The sequence below is a fragment of the Ciconia boyciana genome, chromosome 18, assembly GCF_034638445.1.
Source record: "Ciconia boyciana chromosome 18, ASM3463844v1, whole genome shotgun sequence".
In the NCBI taxonomy this organism is placed as follows: Eukaryota; Metazoa; Chordata; class Aves; order Ciconiiformes; family Ciconiidae; genus Ciconia; species Ciconia boyciana.
In genome coordinates, this window is record NC_132951.1 from 1067692 (window position 1) to 1083476 (window position 15785).

The 15785-nt window shown below is 44.0% G+C and overlaps 1 protein-coding gene across 5 annotated transcripts in view; it reads left to right on the top strand.

The window, feature by feature from the left end:
- MAPKAP1 (MAPK associated protein 1) overlaps window positions 1-15785 on the top strand; it is a 108216-nt gene that overhangs the window by 87979 nt on the left and 4452 nt on the right. For all 5 annotated transcript variants that reach the window (XM_072882896.1, XM_072882901.1, XM_072882899.1 and 2 more), the window contains 2 exons: window positions 1004-1144; window positions 6232-6369. In XM_072882896.1, the coding sequence (XP_072738997.1) occupies window positions 1004-1144; window positions 6232-6369 (279 nt within the window). The remainder of the gene's footprint in view (window positions 1-1003; window positions 1145-6231; window positions 6370-15785) is intronic.

Here is a 15785-nt window from a genome sequence, read left to right on the forward strand (position 1 = left end):
ACCTGTACTAAAATTCCATCATCTCATCTTCCCATTATTAAAATTTCAGCAAAATATAAAGTTTTCATTAATCTCTTGCAGCAAATTTAGTACTCTGAACTGGCAGTTGATTCAGCTTTTAGGACTACATTAGCTGGGATATTAAACAAAACGTGTCATTCTTCAATATCTTCTGTAAGAAGCTAAATCAGTTTTCAAACATATTTATACCACTTTATCTAACAGCATCTGAATGATCATTTAGAGCTGAGATGCTTTATTAGCAGCTGGCATAGAAATTACTCTGCGCAAAATTATATATGGCATTATAGTAATGTTTAAATTGGTGTTAATCCAACGTCATAAAATGTAAAAAATCTTTAAAGTGCGTTATATTTTTTCAGTAATTGGCATTTTGGCTTAATGAGATGTTACCTCTTATAAAGCCAGTACCTGCAGTAGTAATGAGAATACTAATCAGTAAATAAAGCGCAGCTTTGGTACCGCAGGGCTGAGATCAGAGTGCCCAGGGTGTTGCCAGCGCTGCAGGAGGATGCCAGCGTCACATCCCACATAGGGGGATGCTGAAACACGGGAGAACCGTGCTAGTGCGTACGTCGAGAGCGGCACCTGAAAACTGCCCTGGCTGGGGACAGGCCCCCCTTCGCCAGGCTCCCTCCCGGGTGACAGGCTGTGGGCGTCCTGGCGGGGATCCCACCAGGTCAGCCCCCGGGGATGTCTGCGGTCCAGGGCTGTCTCGTGTCACGTGAAAATCTGCCGCTGGGATGTTGCACTGCTCTTCCTGTGGGACGCAAATGTGTATCGTAATGTCCTTAATGAATTAGTGATGTTGTCTTTGGATGGAGGGTGAGGATTTCCTCCTCCCAGAGACACGGACGTGAGCATTTTGTTCTTTCTTAAAAAGCCATCTGCAGCTGCAGGCATCACAGCCGTACTTACATGCTAGCTGAATCGTGTGCCATGTTTCAAACCTCTCGTTCATTATTGTTGGCTTGTTTTGCAGGTTCAAGAGGAGAAGAGGTCTCGGAGGAGGACCCTCAGATCGATATAGCTACAGTTCAGGACATGCTCAGTAGCCACCATTACAAGTCCTTCAAAGTCAGCATGATCCATAGGCTTCGATTCACCACTGATGTTCAGTTAGGTAAATCAATCCGTACTATAACGCTTAGGAAAATGGAACGGTTCAAACCTTTGGCCATCTTTAATAGCTGACTGTCCACCTCAGACGTTTTTAAAGCAGTCATTATCATGTTCGTCTATTTTATCGTGGAGCACATCACTTGGAAGTGTTGCTAGCATTTCAGCAGTTAAAAAAAATTGCTTTCAGTTGAAAATACTTCAGTATTTTTATTATCCACAATCAGCTAGCACAAGTTCCTTCTGAAAGAAGGCCATTATTTAATGACCCCATCTCTTTTTTTTAATCTAGGCTTCCTAATGGAAATCTTCTTGCCAACTGTTTTGTTATTTTTAAATGAGGCTATGCAAAATTGGGAATGATGAGGTTTTTCCTTTTCTGAGACTGAAAGATTTTAACAACCAAGTGGAAATTTGAGGTGGAACAAAATAAAACTAGCATCCTCTAAAGGTTTTATATTGTCCTTATTAGCTTTCTGAATGCTTTTGAAAACCCGAAGGCCAAGGGATGACAGAATCTTGAATTATAAAAGCCCCATTACTGTTTTAAAATGATTGAATGGCTTTTTATCTTTGTGTTTAAATTGTGAAAATTTGATTAATGATGCATTGGTAGGTGACCTGTGACATTCCTGCAAATACCTTCCGTAAAGAAATGATTCAGCAGTAAAATATTAAGTGCCATAATGTTTACAAAATACATTGTAGAATTCAGTAGTTATTTCATATAATTCAGTTAAATTTACACTATAGCAGTTTCTGTATTATTGCCACTACAGTCTCTTCAGTCTTCCATCCGTAAGCACATATAAAAGTATACATCTCTCAAATTTTTACAGAAGAGGCTTTCTTAGTTTGTTTTGAACTGTCTTGTTAAGGAAGGATTTATATGCTGGTGCCAAAGCAGGACAGCGCTGGGCATGTTTTCTGCTTTTGAGCAAACTATCTGGGTGTGATAGTTTGCTTCCAGTGAAGTTTGACTCACTGTATCTGGAAAGTGTCAGAAATGAGAGCTTGAAAAGGTCATGACAGATCACTAAAGATAAATGGTTAAGGGAGAATAGCCGTTAAATGAAACAAATGGCTTAACTTGTGCAGCAGTGAAGGAGCTGACCCTGTCCAGTAGTGTAAGGACCATAAAATTTCCCTTTTATAATACTATGTGAACTTGTATATTTTTGATGGCAGTACACTGACAATGCGATTTTTATAATGTAGTTACTTTTTAAAAAACAAAGAAAACCCCAGTGAGATAGTCAAAGTTTGGGAAAATGTACAGCATCAAAACCCCTAAATAAAGTCAAAGTAAGTGTATGTTGCTGGGTTTTCTCATGAATTTTTTAAAGATATTAAAAGAGCAATGCTGGTAAAAGAAGCATTGAGGTGCTATTTGGATTAGGGCTGCTGAGTGTTAATGTGTTCATCTTCTGCGAGTGACAGACTGCTCCATACAATCTGAAACGTAAAAAACGATGTCTGGGTTTTTTTCATCGCTCACCAGTAAGTGTGGTTCGGGAGCTGTTCTGTGTCAGTTTAATGATGGCTAGTTGCAACGACTTTTCTCCGTAGCATTTTTATGTCATCAGTTTTATGTAACAGCCATAGCAAAGCGACAGTTTTTCTAGCAGACGCCGAGAATCCAGAATAATTCCGTTCCTCCTTATTGACAGTATCGATGATGTCGGTAGCTGTGCAGGAGCGTATCGGCTGTCAGGCTGAAATACTGTACAGTGGCTGCGCTGAAAATATCCATGTGGTTTTGGGGGTGAGTCCCAGTTTCCCAGACTTCACACAGAAGGGTGTTTACATGTGACAGAACCCCGAGGTGGTGGAGAAAACAGCATAGCTCATCCCCACTCCCTGCCGTTTGCTCCGACATCGTAAGACATACACGTCATTGAGTTTGGATAGTTCTGTATTGGATTTTACTTCAGTTGCGTAGAAGAGTGCAATAGTGTGAGCTACGTTTGTGAATTACTGTTTGCATACTGGTACTTTTTGAAACGTTTTAGCTGTTTTGAGGCCTGATCATTGAATTTGAGACAAGGTTTACTGAAAATACTGGAGTAGGCTTGATCTTCCGTACATTTTGCATAGTTCTTCCATAGTAAAAAGCAGTACATAAATGACCATGGGAGGAATGACCGCCTTTTGACTGATGGTTTTATTACGGTGGAAAGCTTTAGCTGTAGCGGTTTAAGGTCTGGGGTTTTATGTTTTAGCTCATATTACTGTGTAATGCACATACAGTAGTACTCTCAACATTTTTACAAAGGTTCTATCATGTTGTGAAGGAATAAGACACATTTGCTTGTGTATCACATTAGCAAAACTAGAAGCAGCATATTGTCTTGGAAAATTACTGCTGGCAAGTATTTCAGAAAAGGGGGGGCAGTTGCAGACCCCATCGAAGGAAGCAAGAACAGGACAGTGTTACTGGACTAAACATCGATGGCATTTCTTTTGATAAAATGAATTAAAAAATAGTAGAAGAAGCATTTTTACTTGGTTTTTGAGTGTGACTAATTTGTGCTGTGATACAGAGACTGCAGAAGCCACATACATAATACTGTTTTGATTTTAGGTTTCAACACATACAGACTGTGAGAACAATAACACAAAAAAGACAACATTCTCTGTCAATGTGCTCTTTGGATGTGTGTGAGCTTAAGCCAGTGATGTCGAGATACAGAAATAATGGATGAAGTATACAGCAACAATTTGCAGATAAAAATAATAGAAGTTAAAGTGTATTTTACATGATAAAAAAAAGATGAAAGAGGAGGAAGTCTGTTACATCTGAGGTGGTTACAAAATCCATGCTTGGTGAAGTAGCCTCTGCTGAAAAGATTGATGCAATGGGGAGTGACCTTGGCTTGGAGCAGGAGCTGGTGATGTATGTATGAGCATCTCTCTGCTAAATGGACCCAGATTTGTAGCACTAATATACATGGAAGCCCAGAACCAAACTCAGGATGGCAATAAATCAACAGCCACTTTGGGTGTCATTTCTGGTTTATATTCCACTATTGTTCTATCACTTTAATTCATGTCACTATCATCTGTTCATCTGGAACAGTTTTATATAATTTTCCAGTGGAGTTACCTGACAAATCCTATCAAATTAACAAGGTGCATTAACAATATTGACTGACTGTGAATTCTGAAGTTGCAGGACCATACAGTGAAAATTTTTAAAGCATATTTTCAGGGGTGACTTCTTTAGAGGAAGGGACAGGGAGCAACCCTCGCACACAAAAAATTTGCACCTTTATTTTTGGAACTTGCCTTGACTTTTTTCAGTGAGAAGATAAGAACTTGTACCATCAACTTCGCATATTTGCCTTAAACTACAGAAAATGCCACTTTGAATAATTAACTATTACAGTGAAATAACAACGCTGATTTTAAATAATCTGTCCGAAATTAAATTACAAAACAAAATGGACTCCAGATACAGCATCCGCCTGCTCCAATTACCTAGTTCTAGCAGTCCTTGTGTTAATTGGACTCTTGATACAATGCTTAATTGAAATGTGGTCTCTCTGATGTGACGTATGTTTAATGACAAAGCGCATTCTTGGATTAACAGGAGGGGGAGGAGGGTGGTGGCGGTGTTATAACCTGTCATAACAGCCCGGGTTAAAAGGAAGGTAACCTTGTATTAGTGGAAAGGACTGCAGCAAGCAGCCCGCGGCAGGTGTCTGCTCCTTGCTGTCTGTATGCTTTGATTTTAGGGTTGCGTAAAATACAAACGAATGTGGTTTGCAAATTCTGCAGCTATGAGCAGACTTTAAGAAATATTGAGTTAATTTTGGAGGGCTTGGTAGAGTCGTTATGTGTGTGGCATCTTTTATTTTGTCACATCTCCTAAAAGTTGCATCATCAGCTCCTTTAGGTTTTCTTGTGCTTCAGACGAGCCAAGACGAGTATTTGAAAGCATCATAGCCAAAACCCTCAAGAAGGGAGAAGGTTATCTCTGCTGTTTTTCCAGAGATGCAAGAGTCAAATGATGTTTAAATACTTTTTTCCTGTATTGCTTCCTTTTGTCACTTTCTCATGAGCTTCACCTATAACTCATGACTGAAGAAATGTAATTATTTTTAAGGCTCTGCACATCCTGATGTAAAAAGCAGGCTGGGACGTTTGTTCAGTCGTGTCAACGGCTACTGAACAATGAGCTTCTGTTCACCAGTGCGGCAGAGCAGGGCTTTTGCTTCGCAATACTGTGATAAAGACCACTATAAATTACAGCGAGCGGCCCAGGCCGGTTCCAGCAGGCTGTTAGCCCTCAGCTCGCCCCGGCGGCGTCCCGCTGGAAGGGCTGTTCCTGCACGACTTCGGGGGTAACGTGTGGAGGGATGGCAGAGGAGTTCTCTGCCCTCGCTCCCAGGTCTGCTGTGGGATTCGCGTGTGGCAGCGCGCCGTATCCAGGTCAGCCTCCGCGCAGCGGCAGCGCAGCGCCAGCCATCTGGGGAAGCCCGGGCTGGGAAGCAGGGCCCGGCGCCCGTGCCAGGAGCTACACAAATCCTCAGCTTGCTTTCAGAGCAGCCTAATTAGAGCTGGCTTTAAAATGCCAGCAGTGTAAAAACGCACAGGATCTCCGGGACTGGATGTCTTTGTTTATGAGTATCTGGGTAACACAAAGAGCGTTTCTGTAGTGCTGCGAATGGGTGTTGTCCTCTCATATAGAGGATATAGTGTATATGCTGTATAGGAGGTAGAACAAGGATGGTGCGTGATAGTGTCTATTACCTATAATAATGATGATTGAAAAACTAGCAGTGTCTGTTTATAAATCTTGCAGCTTTAGTAGCTACTGCTTCCAGAAGTGTTCCGTATGTGTTGAGAAGAATTTTTTCTGTGGTATTTCTTTCTTGTTGGTATGCTTATGCAGGAGACTAAAATGCAGATTATCAATGCAGTTTGATAACCATTTGCTTTTGGTTTCAAAAGGCTCCTGTGCTTTCAAAAAGCCCAAAAGGGCAATATACTTTCATCCCATTTAAGATTTATAAAGTGTGTCAAACGGCTGATATGAAATCGCTTAAACAGATCGCTATTGTGGCTCTCTGTTCTTTCTCATCTCAGGTATTTCTGGAGACAAGGTAGAGATAGACCCTGTTACTAATCAGAAGGCCAGCACTAAGTTTTGGATTAAGCAGAAACCCATTTCAATCGATTCTGAACTCCTCTGTGCCTGTGACCTTGCAGAAGAAAAAAGCCCAAGTGAGTAGTCCTTTTTATTTATGTTCTCTCTTTTCTCCCTCCCTGTATGTGTTAGATGCCCAAAGAATTATTGCTACCCTGTCCTTTTCTTTCTATAGGTGTGTTTTATTCATTATAGGATGTTTTTAATCTGACTCAATTCTGTTATAGAGAACCCAGCATAAACAGATACACATTTTAGGAGTGTCCTTTTAATGCTGCTTACAGCTAATGGCATCATTAAGAGTGTTTGTTGCCCACTCGCAGTAGCCGCTAACACTGTCATACCAAGGAAACGCTGGCGTTGCCTAGCTGGTCTCTAGCCCCATAGCACGGTAGTCAAATATGTTTCAACATACTTGCACTCTTTTTGAACTTCTTAACATCCGGACTGGTTTTAAACAATTTCTTAGGTGCAGCTGAGGGCCTCAGACATACAGTAAGTATCAGCGCAGTCTAAATTTGCTTCAGCTGTGGCTGCAGGGTCACCAGGATTACGACTGCCGCTCTGAGAGTTCGGTTTCAGGAAAGCAGTGACCGTGCCTGGCCAGCAGCGATAGCTGAGCTAGCCGGAGGACGGGCTGGACATCCCAGTTCAGCCAGTCATCAACAAGGGGTCAGAGTTTGCTACGTTCAGAGTGCGACTTCAAGAGCCAAGTGCTTTTGCTTGTTGTATCAGTGGAGTAACGAGAGCCTATATCTGTAAAATTTGTTTTAAAAAGCGCAAGATAGGCCCTGGGGGAATTGGGCAATGTCTCCCGGTGGTGCCAAAATGTAACTATCTACTATCAAAAAGTAACTGCGGTTCAAAAGCTCAGATGGATTTTATTGCACTTGTGCTTTTGCAGGGTAGGGATGCTAAGTATTAAGTACTTATCTGCAAGGTGACAGAGAGGGAGAATTATGTGATACATATTTACAGAGGTAATGATCTGTTGAATTCTCTTGGAAGAGTAAATTTATGGCTGCCACAGATTTTATCAGCAATTATTGAACTATATCCTTCTCCCCTTCATTACCCCTTCCTACTTCCCATGTTCTTAGTCCAGTCATTGTCTTCCTTTTCTGTCTCTCCAGCAAGATTTCATGGTCCTTGGGAAGGCACGATCCCAAGGAGAGACTTCCCTGATGACCAGGCAATCCAAAATGTGTAACGGTTACCTTTGTAGTTCAAGGTGCAGGTTTGCGCTTGTAAATATATTAGCACCTCTGGGTTTGTAGGCACATTTCATTTAAAATGCAAACACTTGTAGTGGTAAAATTGTGCCCACAAAATGAGGCTGTATCTGAAAAGCCAGCCTTGAAACCCGCCGTTTCCAGCTCACGCCTCCATCAACATGCTAGTCTGAGACCTTCAAGCTGTCCCTGAAGACCTTCAGAACTGCGTCCTGCAGGGGATGGGGCTCTTCAGCCCCAGAGGCAGCACCTGCTGCTGTAGGAGGTGATGCTTGTACCCAAATCCTGCCAACCCAGGCAGAAATCAGGGACAGAATTTCAACCCCCAAATGGAGTCCAGTGCCAGAAAGGCAGTACCTTCACGTGGAGATCATTGAATGAAGAATCGTGGTCACTTTGGAGAGGATGCTGACAGGTTATGACAAAGGCAACCTTTATGATACCGAGGATTTTTATTTACTCATTTTCACATGGCCATCTTAAACTTTTCCTATTAAGTAAGTATTCAGCATAGTTCCAAAAGGAGAAAAAAATTCCTCCTGAAATCTGCTGACCTCTTCCCAATTCACTAAAGATGTTCCAAAAGTCATTATTTTAGGCCAGTAAAAGAGACTTTTAGTGTGACATCTCAGAATGATACATTTTGGGGTACTCTTAACAGCAGATCAGTATCTCTTGAATTTTAAATGGAAAAAAGTTATTTTAGTAGCATAAAGGAATGAAACTCACTGTATTTCACAAGTTTTGTCTGTGATTTTTATCAGCATAGTGATATATGTTTGTAGCAGAGTTTACATCAAAAATTATTCCCGGATCTTCCTTGAATGAATTATTGCAAAGAAAGAGAGGCTGAGTAAAGATAAGGTCTTTGCGTTCTGCAATATATTTTGTTTTCATGTTTTTATCTCTTGTAACACAAACATGCTCCATCTCGTCTTTCAGAAGTGTTCTGCACATGTAACAGTGCTTGTACAGTTACACCGGGTGAAAACATAGTGCATGTTTTATTAAGCTGCCTGCCTTCCCTAGACATTGGCAGTTGGGGTTGTAATAAGCTTGAGCGCTGCTTTGCTGGATTGACTTCTTGTAGTTCTGTAGAGAGGTGAAGGGTTTTCAGAAGCCTCCAATTGTGACCTTACTTTTTTGTAAGGGCAAGGGGTGTTGGGAGTGGAGTTTGGTCGCTGTGATCAGTGTCACTGGAGGTTTCTGCAACAATTGCTCCTCTGAACATGGTAATTAACACAGTTTAATATTCCGTTAGCTCTTACTTTCGCAGATTAAAGAGATTTCAGAGTTTTTACTGGTACTTTTCTGCAGAAATGTGAACACAGGAATTGCGTATCAATGTAGTGGAGAGCCTCGTGCTTATTTTCTGTTAGTTTTCTCTGAAAAGACAGGTTCACGCAGCGAAGCTTTAGTGGCACTTGTGTGAATGTTAAAGGACTCGACAACTTCAGAGATGACGTGTTGTGAATATCTACGGACAGACTCGGAGTCGTTCTGGATGGGGCTGAAGCTTTCCTGTGCTGTGAGTTTGCAGAACTTAGAGCTGCATTCAGTGGAAACAGAAAATGAAAATAGAAAGCTTGGGCATCTAATTTGCCATTAGTGTGGGTATTGTAGGCAGGACTGGCTGATGATTTTTGTTTGCCCTTGTAGTAGGCCTGGGTCAGCATTTGAATTTTTATTTGTAAATTAAATCAGACTCCCTGAATTTAGACAGAGGGAAGAGGTAATGGCCCTGCTGGCTCGATCAAATGCCATTAGAACCTGGAAACACTGTGTATAAACGGCTTGTTTAAATCAGGTTCGGTCTGATTATCAGGAGAGATTCTGAATGTTTTGAATCTTGAAAGGAAGCATCCTATCATTGAGAAATAAGATTTAAGCCTTAATAAAGTAGTTGTCATTTTTATAGCTCAAAAGAGCTTTGTATCTCAATTAAGTGTACATAATATAAAGTCTTAAGGAAGCAACATAATATGTTTAATGCAATTATATCCCTTTGCAATAGTGTAATTTAAAGGAAATCTGATTCTGTTAATGTCTCTTACATTACTTGGACAAGGGAGAAACTTCAGTGTCACTGGCCGCTGCCTTTTTACAAAGTGCACCGTGGACAAAGTGTGGCTGTGATGGATGCGTCGTGGCCGTCCCTTCCGAGGGCCAGGGCTACGCGGCTGCGTCGGCACCCGCACCGCGGGAGCGCTGAGCCGGCGCTGATGCGTGGAGGGGTGAGCAGACCTCAGGGCAGGCCTTTTAGTGTCACTGAGGCTAATCAGTTGGGCAGACTTACAGTTTTCGAAGTACGTAGGGTTCTTCCATTCGTGCGTATTTTACGATAGCAGCAGAAATCGGATTTATTTGATAATTTGCTTGAATCGCTGAAGAAACGTTCTCTGTGATCCTTTTTCTGCCTTTTTTTTGTTTTAATAAAGGAGATGCATCTCAGTTGCTAGGTCAAAATATCCTCAATATTAAGGTAGTCTAAACAAAGGTGTTCTGTAGGTCATGGGGTACGTTGGTAACTTCGGTTTGTAATTTAATTGCCTGCTTTGCACCCTGCAGCTTAAGATTTCCTTTAAATTCTTATTCCATTGTTGCACTGGGGCTTAACAGAGTGTTAACCTGGTAATAGGCACAGGGCCTCCCCATTATATGTCTCGCTATCGAGCGGTTCTGCATGACTAGTTAAAAAAGATGGCAAGAAGATTAATGAAAGCCGCCTAGTACAGAAGGGGGGTAGGTACCTTTGCAAGACTTCTGGCGAGGAGATATTAGAGCTGAACCAGAGCTTGGCTTTTTCTTTATCCTGTGACCTTTGAACCTGCCTTACTGTCGAGAGCTGCCAGCGGAGCCGACGTTTTGATTGATGTTGCTACACGAGTCAGTCTTTCCCATTGAATTCCACATCTGCACGAAAATAGCTTTTCTAGCAGTATTCATACTGGCTGTAAGTGATAGCCAAAGGGATGCCTGAAATGCTTTTATGTAGTTTTCATTTAAAGCTAAAGGTATTTGATGTTTTAATTCAGTATCCAATTCCTCCAGATTATGCACGTTGGGTAATACTAATTTAATGAATTCATTATTGGGTTGTGAAAGGACTAAAAACATACAGAAAGCATTGGGAAGGCACGGATTCCTGCTGCTTGGGGAGCTTAAATAGAGATGTTGCACGTTTGCTCAGAGCCCTGCAGTGGAGCCAGAGCAGAGAGGCAACAATTATCCGTGTGCTCTGCAAATGGTGCACAAAATATTGTGTGGTAGTTCCTAATATTCATGCTCCCGCTGTGAATAATGCGGTGTGTGAAATAAATAACAGAAGAAAATTCATACTTGATAGGAGACTAATCACAGATTCTGATCAAAAGGTAAAAACCAGGTTCAGCAGAGAAAATGTTCCCAAACTTCAGGCTTGGAGTGAAAGAAATCTCAAAGTGCGTAACAGAAGGAAATTAGTCCAAATGCATGTGGACGTGCTGTTAGCAGAGCAGTTAAATGCCTCAGAGGGGAGGCAGCGAAGGCACAGATGGCGCCTGGGTTTGCTGCGTTTTCCTTTTTCTGTGGCAGGCTCGGGATTGTGCCTGGCTTGGGGGGCCAGCCTGAGCCCCGGCGAAAGGCCGGGGGGGTCGGAGACCTCGCGAGCAGCCGTGCGGGTTTGGCAAGAGTCCGTGGGATGTGCTGCAGCAGAGCAGGGGTCTGGCAGGGAGGGGAGCCGCGACAAGCTGCCTGCGCGGCCGGAGGAGCAGGCAGCGGTTTGGTGGCCGCTGCGCTGGTCGCCTCCTGCGGCAAGAGGCGCTCCTGCCTGCTGCCCCACAGACGTGGCTGCAGCGTATTAAATCCATCCCTACTGAACAGCCTTTTCATAAAAGTACTCTGGAGCACAATCAGGAGCGTGCATTGCCTCATCCTTTTAACAAATATGTTTTGTAGCCCTATTAAAAGGGGTCTTCATCTATCCTGTCAAAGCTATTCTGCTGGGGTTTTTTAGTTTAATTACACTATCCAATTAAAACTCCTTGCTGCATTTTGATTCGCTTCTCCTTGGGCTTGAGTGGATATGACATTTACAAGGCTCGCCTTTCAAGCAGACAATGGCGTGATTGATGAGGTGCAGACGCAATGAAGGAGGCGATTGCCATGTGGAAACACTGCTTAGTGCATTTTGATTTATTTATCATCTTTTTTCCCAAACAAGGTTGCTGGTGAAGAGGTTTTGGGCAACCCCAAGTTCCACCTCAATTTTCACCATTCTTGCAAAAATCTTTATTAGTATTCTGCCTTTGATAATAATTCAAAGGAGAAACAAAAGGCTTTGGGGAAAAAAAATCCAGATGTGTGAATAGTTACCACAGTTTGACATAAAAGTGGTTGTATGCAGCACTTTAATTGCAACTCTGCTTTCAGGACATCTGGAAACAAGACATCCACTAATCGCAATGTTTTATAATAAGCCTACAGTAGAATATAAAGACCTGAGTTGTAGGGAAAACAACTTTTTTTTTCCTTGGCATTCATATAATTTGTTCCCACTTAAGTAATGCCTTGGTTTGAAGGAGATCCATCAGGGACGTGGTGTGCAGTCCAAACTCACCGGTGGTTCCACTGACAGTGGTGGGGTCAGAATTTCATCCATAACTTCGACTGCAGTCACTGCCTCTGAAGGAGACATCGCCTCTAAAATATGTACCTCTCAGATAAATCTCGCTTGCACAAAATGGGCTTAACCCCACTTTTACAGTCAGGACAGCATTCCTGTTCAGTCCGTGTCCCTAGCAGAGCTCGGTACTACATCCCTGATAATCCAGCTGTGGCTGCAGTGCAACGCGTGACATCCCCCCAGAAGAAAACTTCTAAGTTTTTTCGTTATTAGAGGTTGTCAGGATGGGTGTTTTGATGGTAATGCAACACTTGCTTTTTTGTAGGACCTTCAGGCCCCGTGCCAGGGTCACGGCGTCATTTTTGAGGTGGCACATACGGATTTTCAACACAGAGTCCCTCCCCAAAGCTTTTAGATTAAATGTAACAGTGGTTGGTGAGCAGAGGTTACCCCGTTTGAGTGTTTTAAGTAAATCTGTCTTTGTACAGAAACAATGCTCGTGTGTATTTTATTGTCATCATTCCTTGCCTGTTCACTAGTATATTTCTAATTCTTTGTAATCCCTTCTGAGTCTGCGAGAAGAGATTTCAAGGTTTGATCCTGTTGTAGTCACAACTTCTGAAATGGTGAAAATCTGTGATGATGTCAAATGATGCCCATAAGTGTTTTGTTCTTCAGAGAGGTCTTTCTCTAGCCATTTATTCCACTAATAACTCTTAATTGTTGACTTCTGCCTTATGGCCCTGTAATGACAAAGCAATCATCAAGGTAGGTTGAAAAATTAACATAAATTTGCATTTCCCAGTGTTTGTTTTCTGTTTTGTCCAATTCATGAATATTCTTTTCATCCTCTGTCTAATTAGGGATTCAATTCAGTGCATACTGTTTTAAAGAGTGGCACTGCCAAGAGAAAGAGGGGCTTTTGGTAGGGTCTGAATGGGGGGATGGGAGAGGAAGAAGAAAAACTATTTCCAGTCTTGGCAGATTCAGTAAAAAAAATTGTCTTTTCTTGCGCAAATTCACATCCTTCCAATGTTTTCCAGGCAAAAAGTGTATTTTTTAGGCGCTCTGATAAAGAGTTTGTTACTTAGATTAAAAAGCGAAAATTTTTTTCACCTGTTTCAAGTGAAGTATGGTGGACCGTATTTTCCCAAGATTGTAACTTGCAGAAATTTGCAGAAGATTTACCAATGACTGTATAAGCACTTTTCAGTCAGTAATTCCGGAAACTGTAATTCAGCAGTATTTCTCACCTGCTGCATGTGAACACAGAAGCAATGAGATGTTGGGGGATGGAGCGCGGGGCGGAGGTTGCTGTTTGCACCAGTACTGTTTCACCAAACCTAAGAAAGAGAGAGAGGAGAAGCGTGAGCAGCAGAATGCATCTGGCTGTGCCGCGGGGTTTGGAAGGATTATTGGTTATGCCATAGCTAGCCTCTTCCTTCACTTTTTTTGGCAGTCTAGTAGTGTTAAAAATTAGGAGCTATGCCAAACAATTTAATTTAAGACACCGTGCTGAAAGAGTAAACGAGCTGGCCTCCTTTGCAGTGAATTAGCATCTCGCCCTTCCGCCCGAGTCTGCCGTAGGCATTTCTCCAGGTGTAACCACACAGGAACCTATTAGCGTTTGAGAGTTAGAAAAGATTTATCGGCATTTGGAGCCGAGGCCAAAGGGCACCTACGGTAGGGTGTTGTTTTCCTGCTGTCGCAGTGAGGTTGGCCCCAGCACGGGCTGGGGAGCACAGCAGGAGCGGGGCTGGCGTGGGGCATCCACACAAAACCTGCTCGGGTTTGCTGAGCTCGCCTTGTGGGTTGTACCTACATCATGACAAAAGCCTGTGATAACAGATGAGTTTCTGTCATTTCATTTGCCTTCCATAAATGTTTTAACAGAAGAACATAGTTGGGAATAACATGTCTTTTCCACTGTACAGCCAATGAATTCTGATTGCAAAATATTGAAGTTTCCCCCTGTTCAGTTCACCCTTGCCGTCCGCTGCAGTGGCTGACATTAAATACACTTCTGCGTGGTCTCGGTGCAGGGCAGTGACAGACAGCACTGACGTTTGCTGGAGACGAACGCTTGTGTTTCAGACCCGCAAGCTGAAGGACACCACACCATTGTTCATGTAGGAGTCATGGTAATGAAGCTGTTCGTGCAATATCTGCATTTGTTTCAATTCTACCGTCATGTGCGGTAGAAGCCACTTGAGCTGCTGCTGTTTGTTACCAGATATTCTTATAGGGAAACAGAAAACCATTGAAGTTCCTATTGATCTCTGAATTGTCAAGGGTGGTGCTCTGTTGGAAGGAGGTACATCACATATTTAAGCACTCTTGGAAATGGAAATCAATCTCACAATTCATAAATTCCATCTGGGTAGAATAGTAGCAGAGCAAAGTGCCAGTTATGATTTCAATGAACTAATATTTCATGCTGTAAATAGTATAATGTGGACACGGAGCACATAAACATAATGCTGTAATGGGGCTTTCTAAAGAAAAGTCTTCTTAGCTTCTTCCCACTAAATCACCTGTCAGGGTGTAGGACAGGGTTGCACGGCCTGCACGGCAGGCTGTGCACAACCATGGCACGCACCACGCATTCGAGCTTCGCATCGGATTCAGCGGCAGCGCCGCGTCCCCTGCGACTCCCGAGAGTCCGCGCAGGAGCACGGGTCCACGGCTCAGCCAGCGCCTCGCCGGAAAGGCAGGGACCGGAGCAGCCTCCGTACCGGCGGGGCTGGGAGCACGAGCGCTGCCCTTGGCTGTGCTGCGGCAGCCGGGCTGCCCGGCGTGCGGTGCCGGAGGGGTGCGTGGTGCTGGCGTGGCACGGGGGCGGCGCTGGGCTCCCCGGGGGGAGCAGGGCGAGCTCTGCCCCCTGCTACAGGGCACAGCGCGATTGTTATTGGCACCAGTTGGTCTAATTGTCATCGAAAGAGCTGACTCCTCACAATCCTAAAATAAGTGCTCGAAATAAAGTTCTGCGTTCTGCTTCTGTCAGCTGTAGACATACTTTTGCCAGAAAGGAGGAGTAAATCACCGGTTTAAAAGAAAGATGGGGGTACTGGGGAGGGTTTCTTCGTCAGGCATGACGGAGGCTGTGATCTCACTTAATTTTTGCATTAATGTTTTGTTCTGCGGTTCTGTGCCCTGCCTCTGCGGGGTGATGCATGGCAGGGCAGCAGAGCGCAGGAGGAGCACGCTGGCGGCGCGCTGGGTCTTCCTGCTCCCTGCGTCCGGTGCAGGCCCTGCTGCTGCCGGGGCGGCCACGCTGCTGCGCACCCAGCCCGCTCTCCGCCGTGTAAGCGACGAAGAGGTTAAGAGGTTTTGTGTCGGCACTGTTGGCTTCACGGAGCGCGTCGACGCTCGTCTGGGGGAGCCCTGGCTGGGGAGGGTTCGGGCGCCGTGGTTGGGGTGGTGTGCGTGGCCCTGCCTGCGCTGTGCCCGCCCCGCGGCTGCCTCCCCCTTCCCGGGGAAGGACTGACCGCGAGCGGGCAGAGAACCGGCCTGGAGCGGGGCGCCCTGGGGTGCGAGGCCGTTCCTCGGCTTCCGACGCTTTCAGAGCCTTTCCCACCGCTGAGCCGTGCTGGGGCAGCAGTCTCCCGAGCAGCCAGCAAGGCAAGGTCAGCGCCGGAGAGCGGGCTTCTCAGCTGGA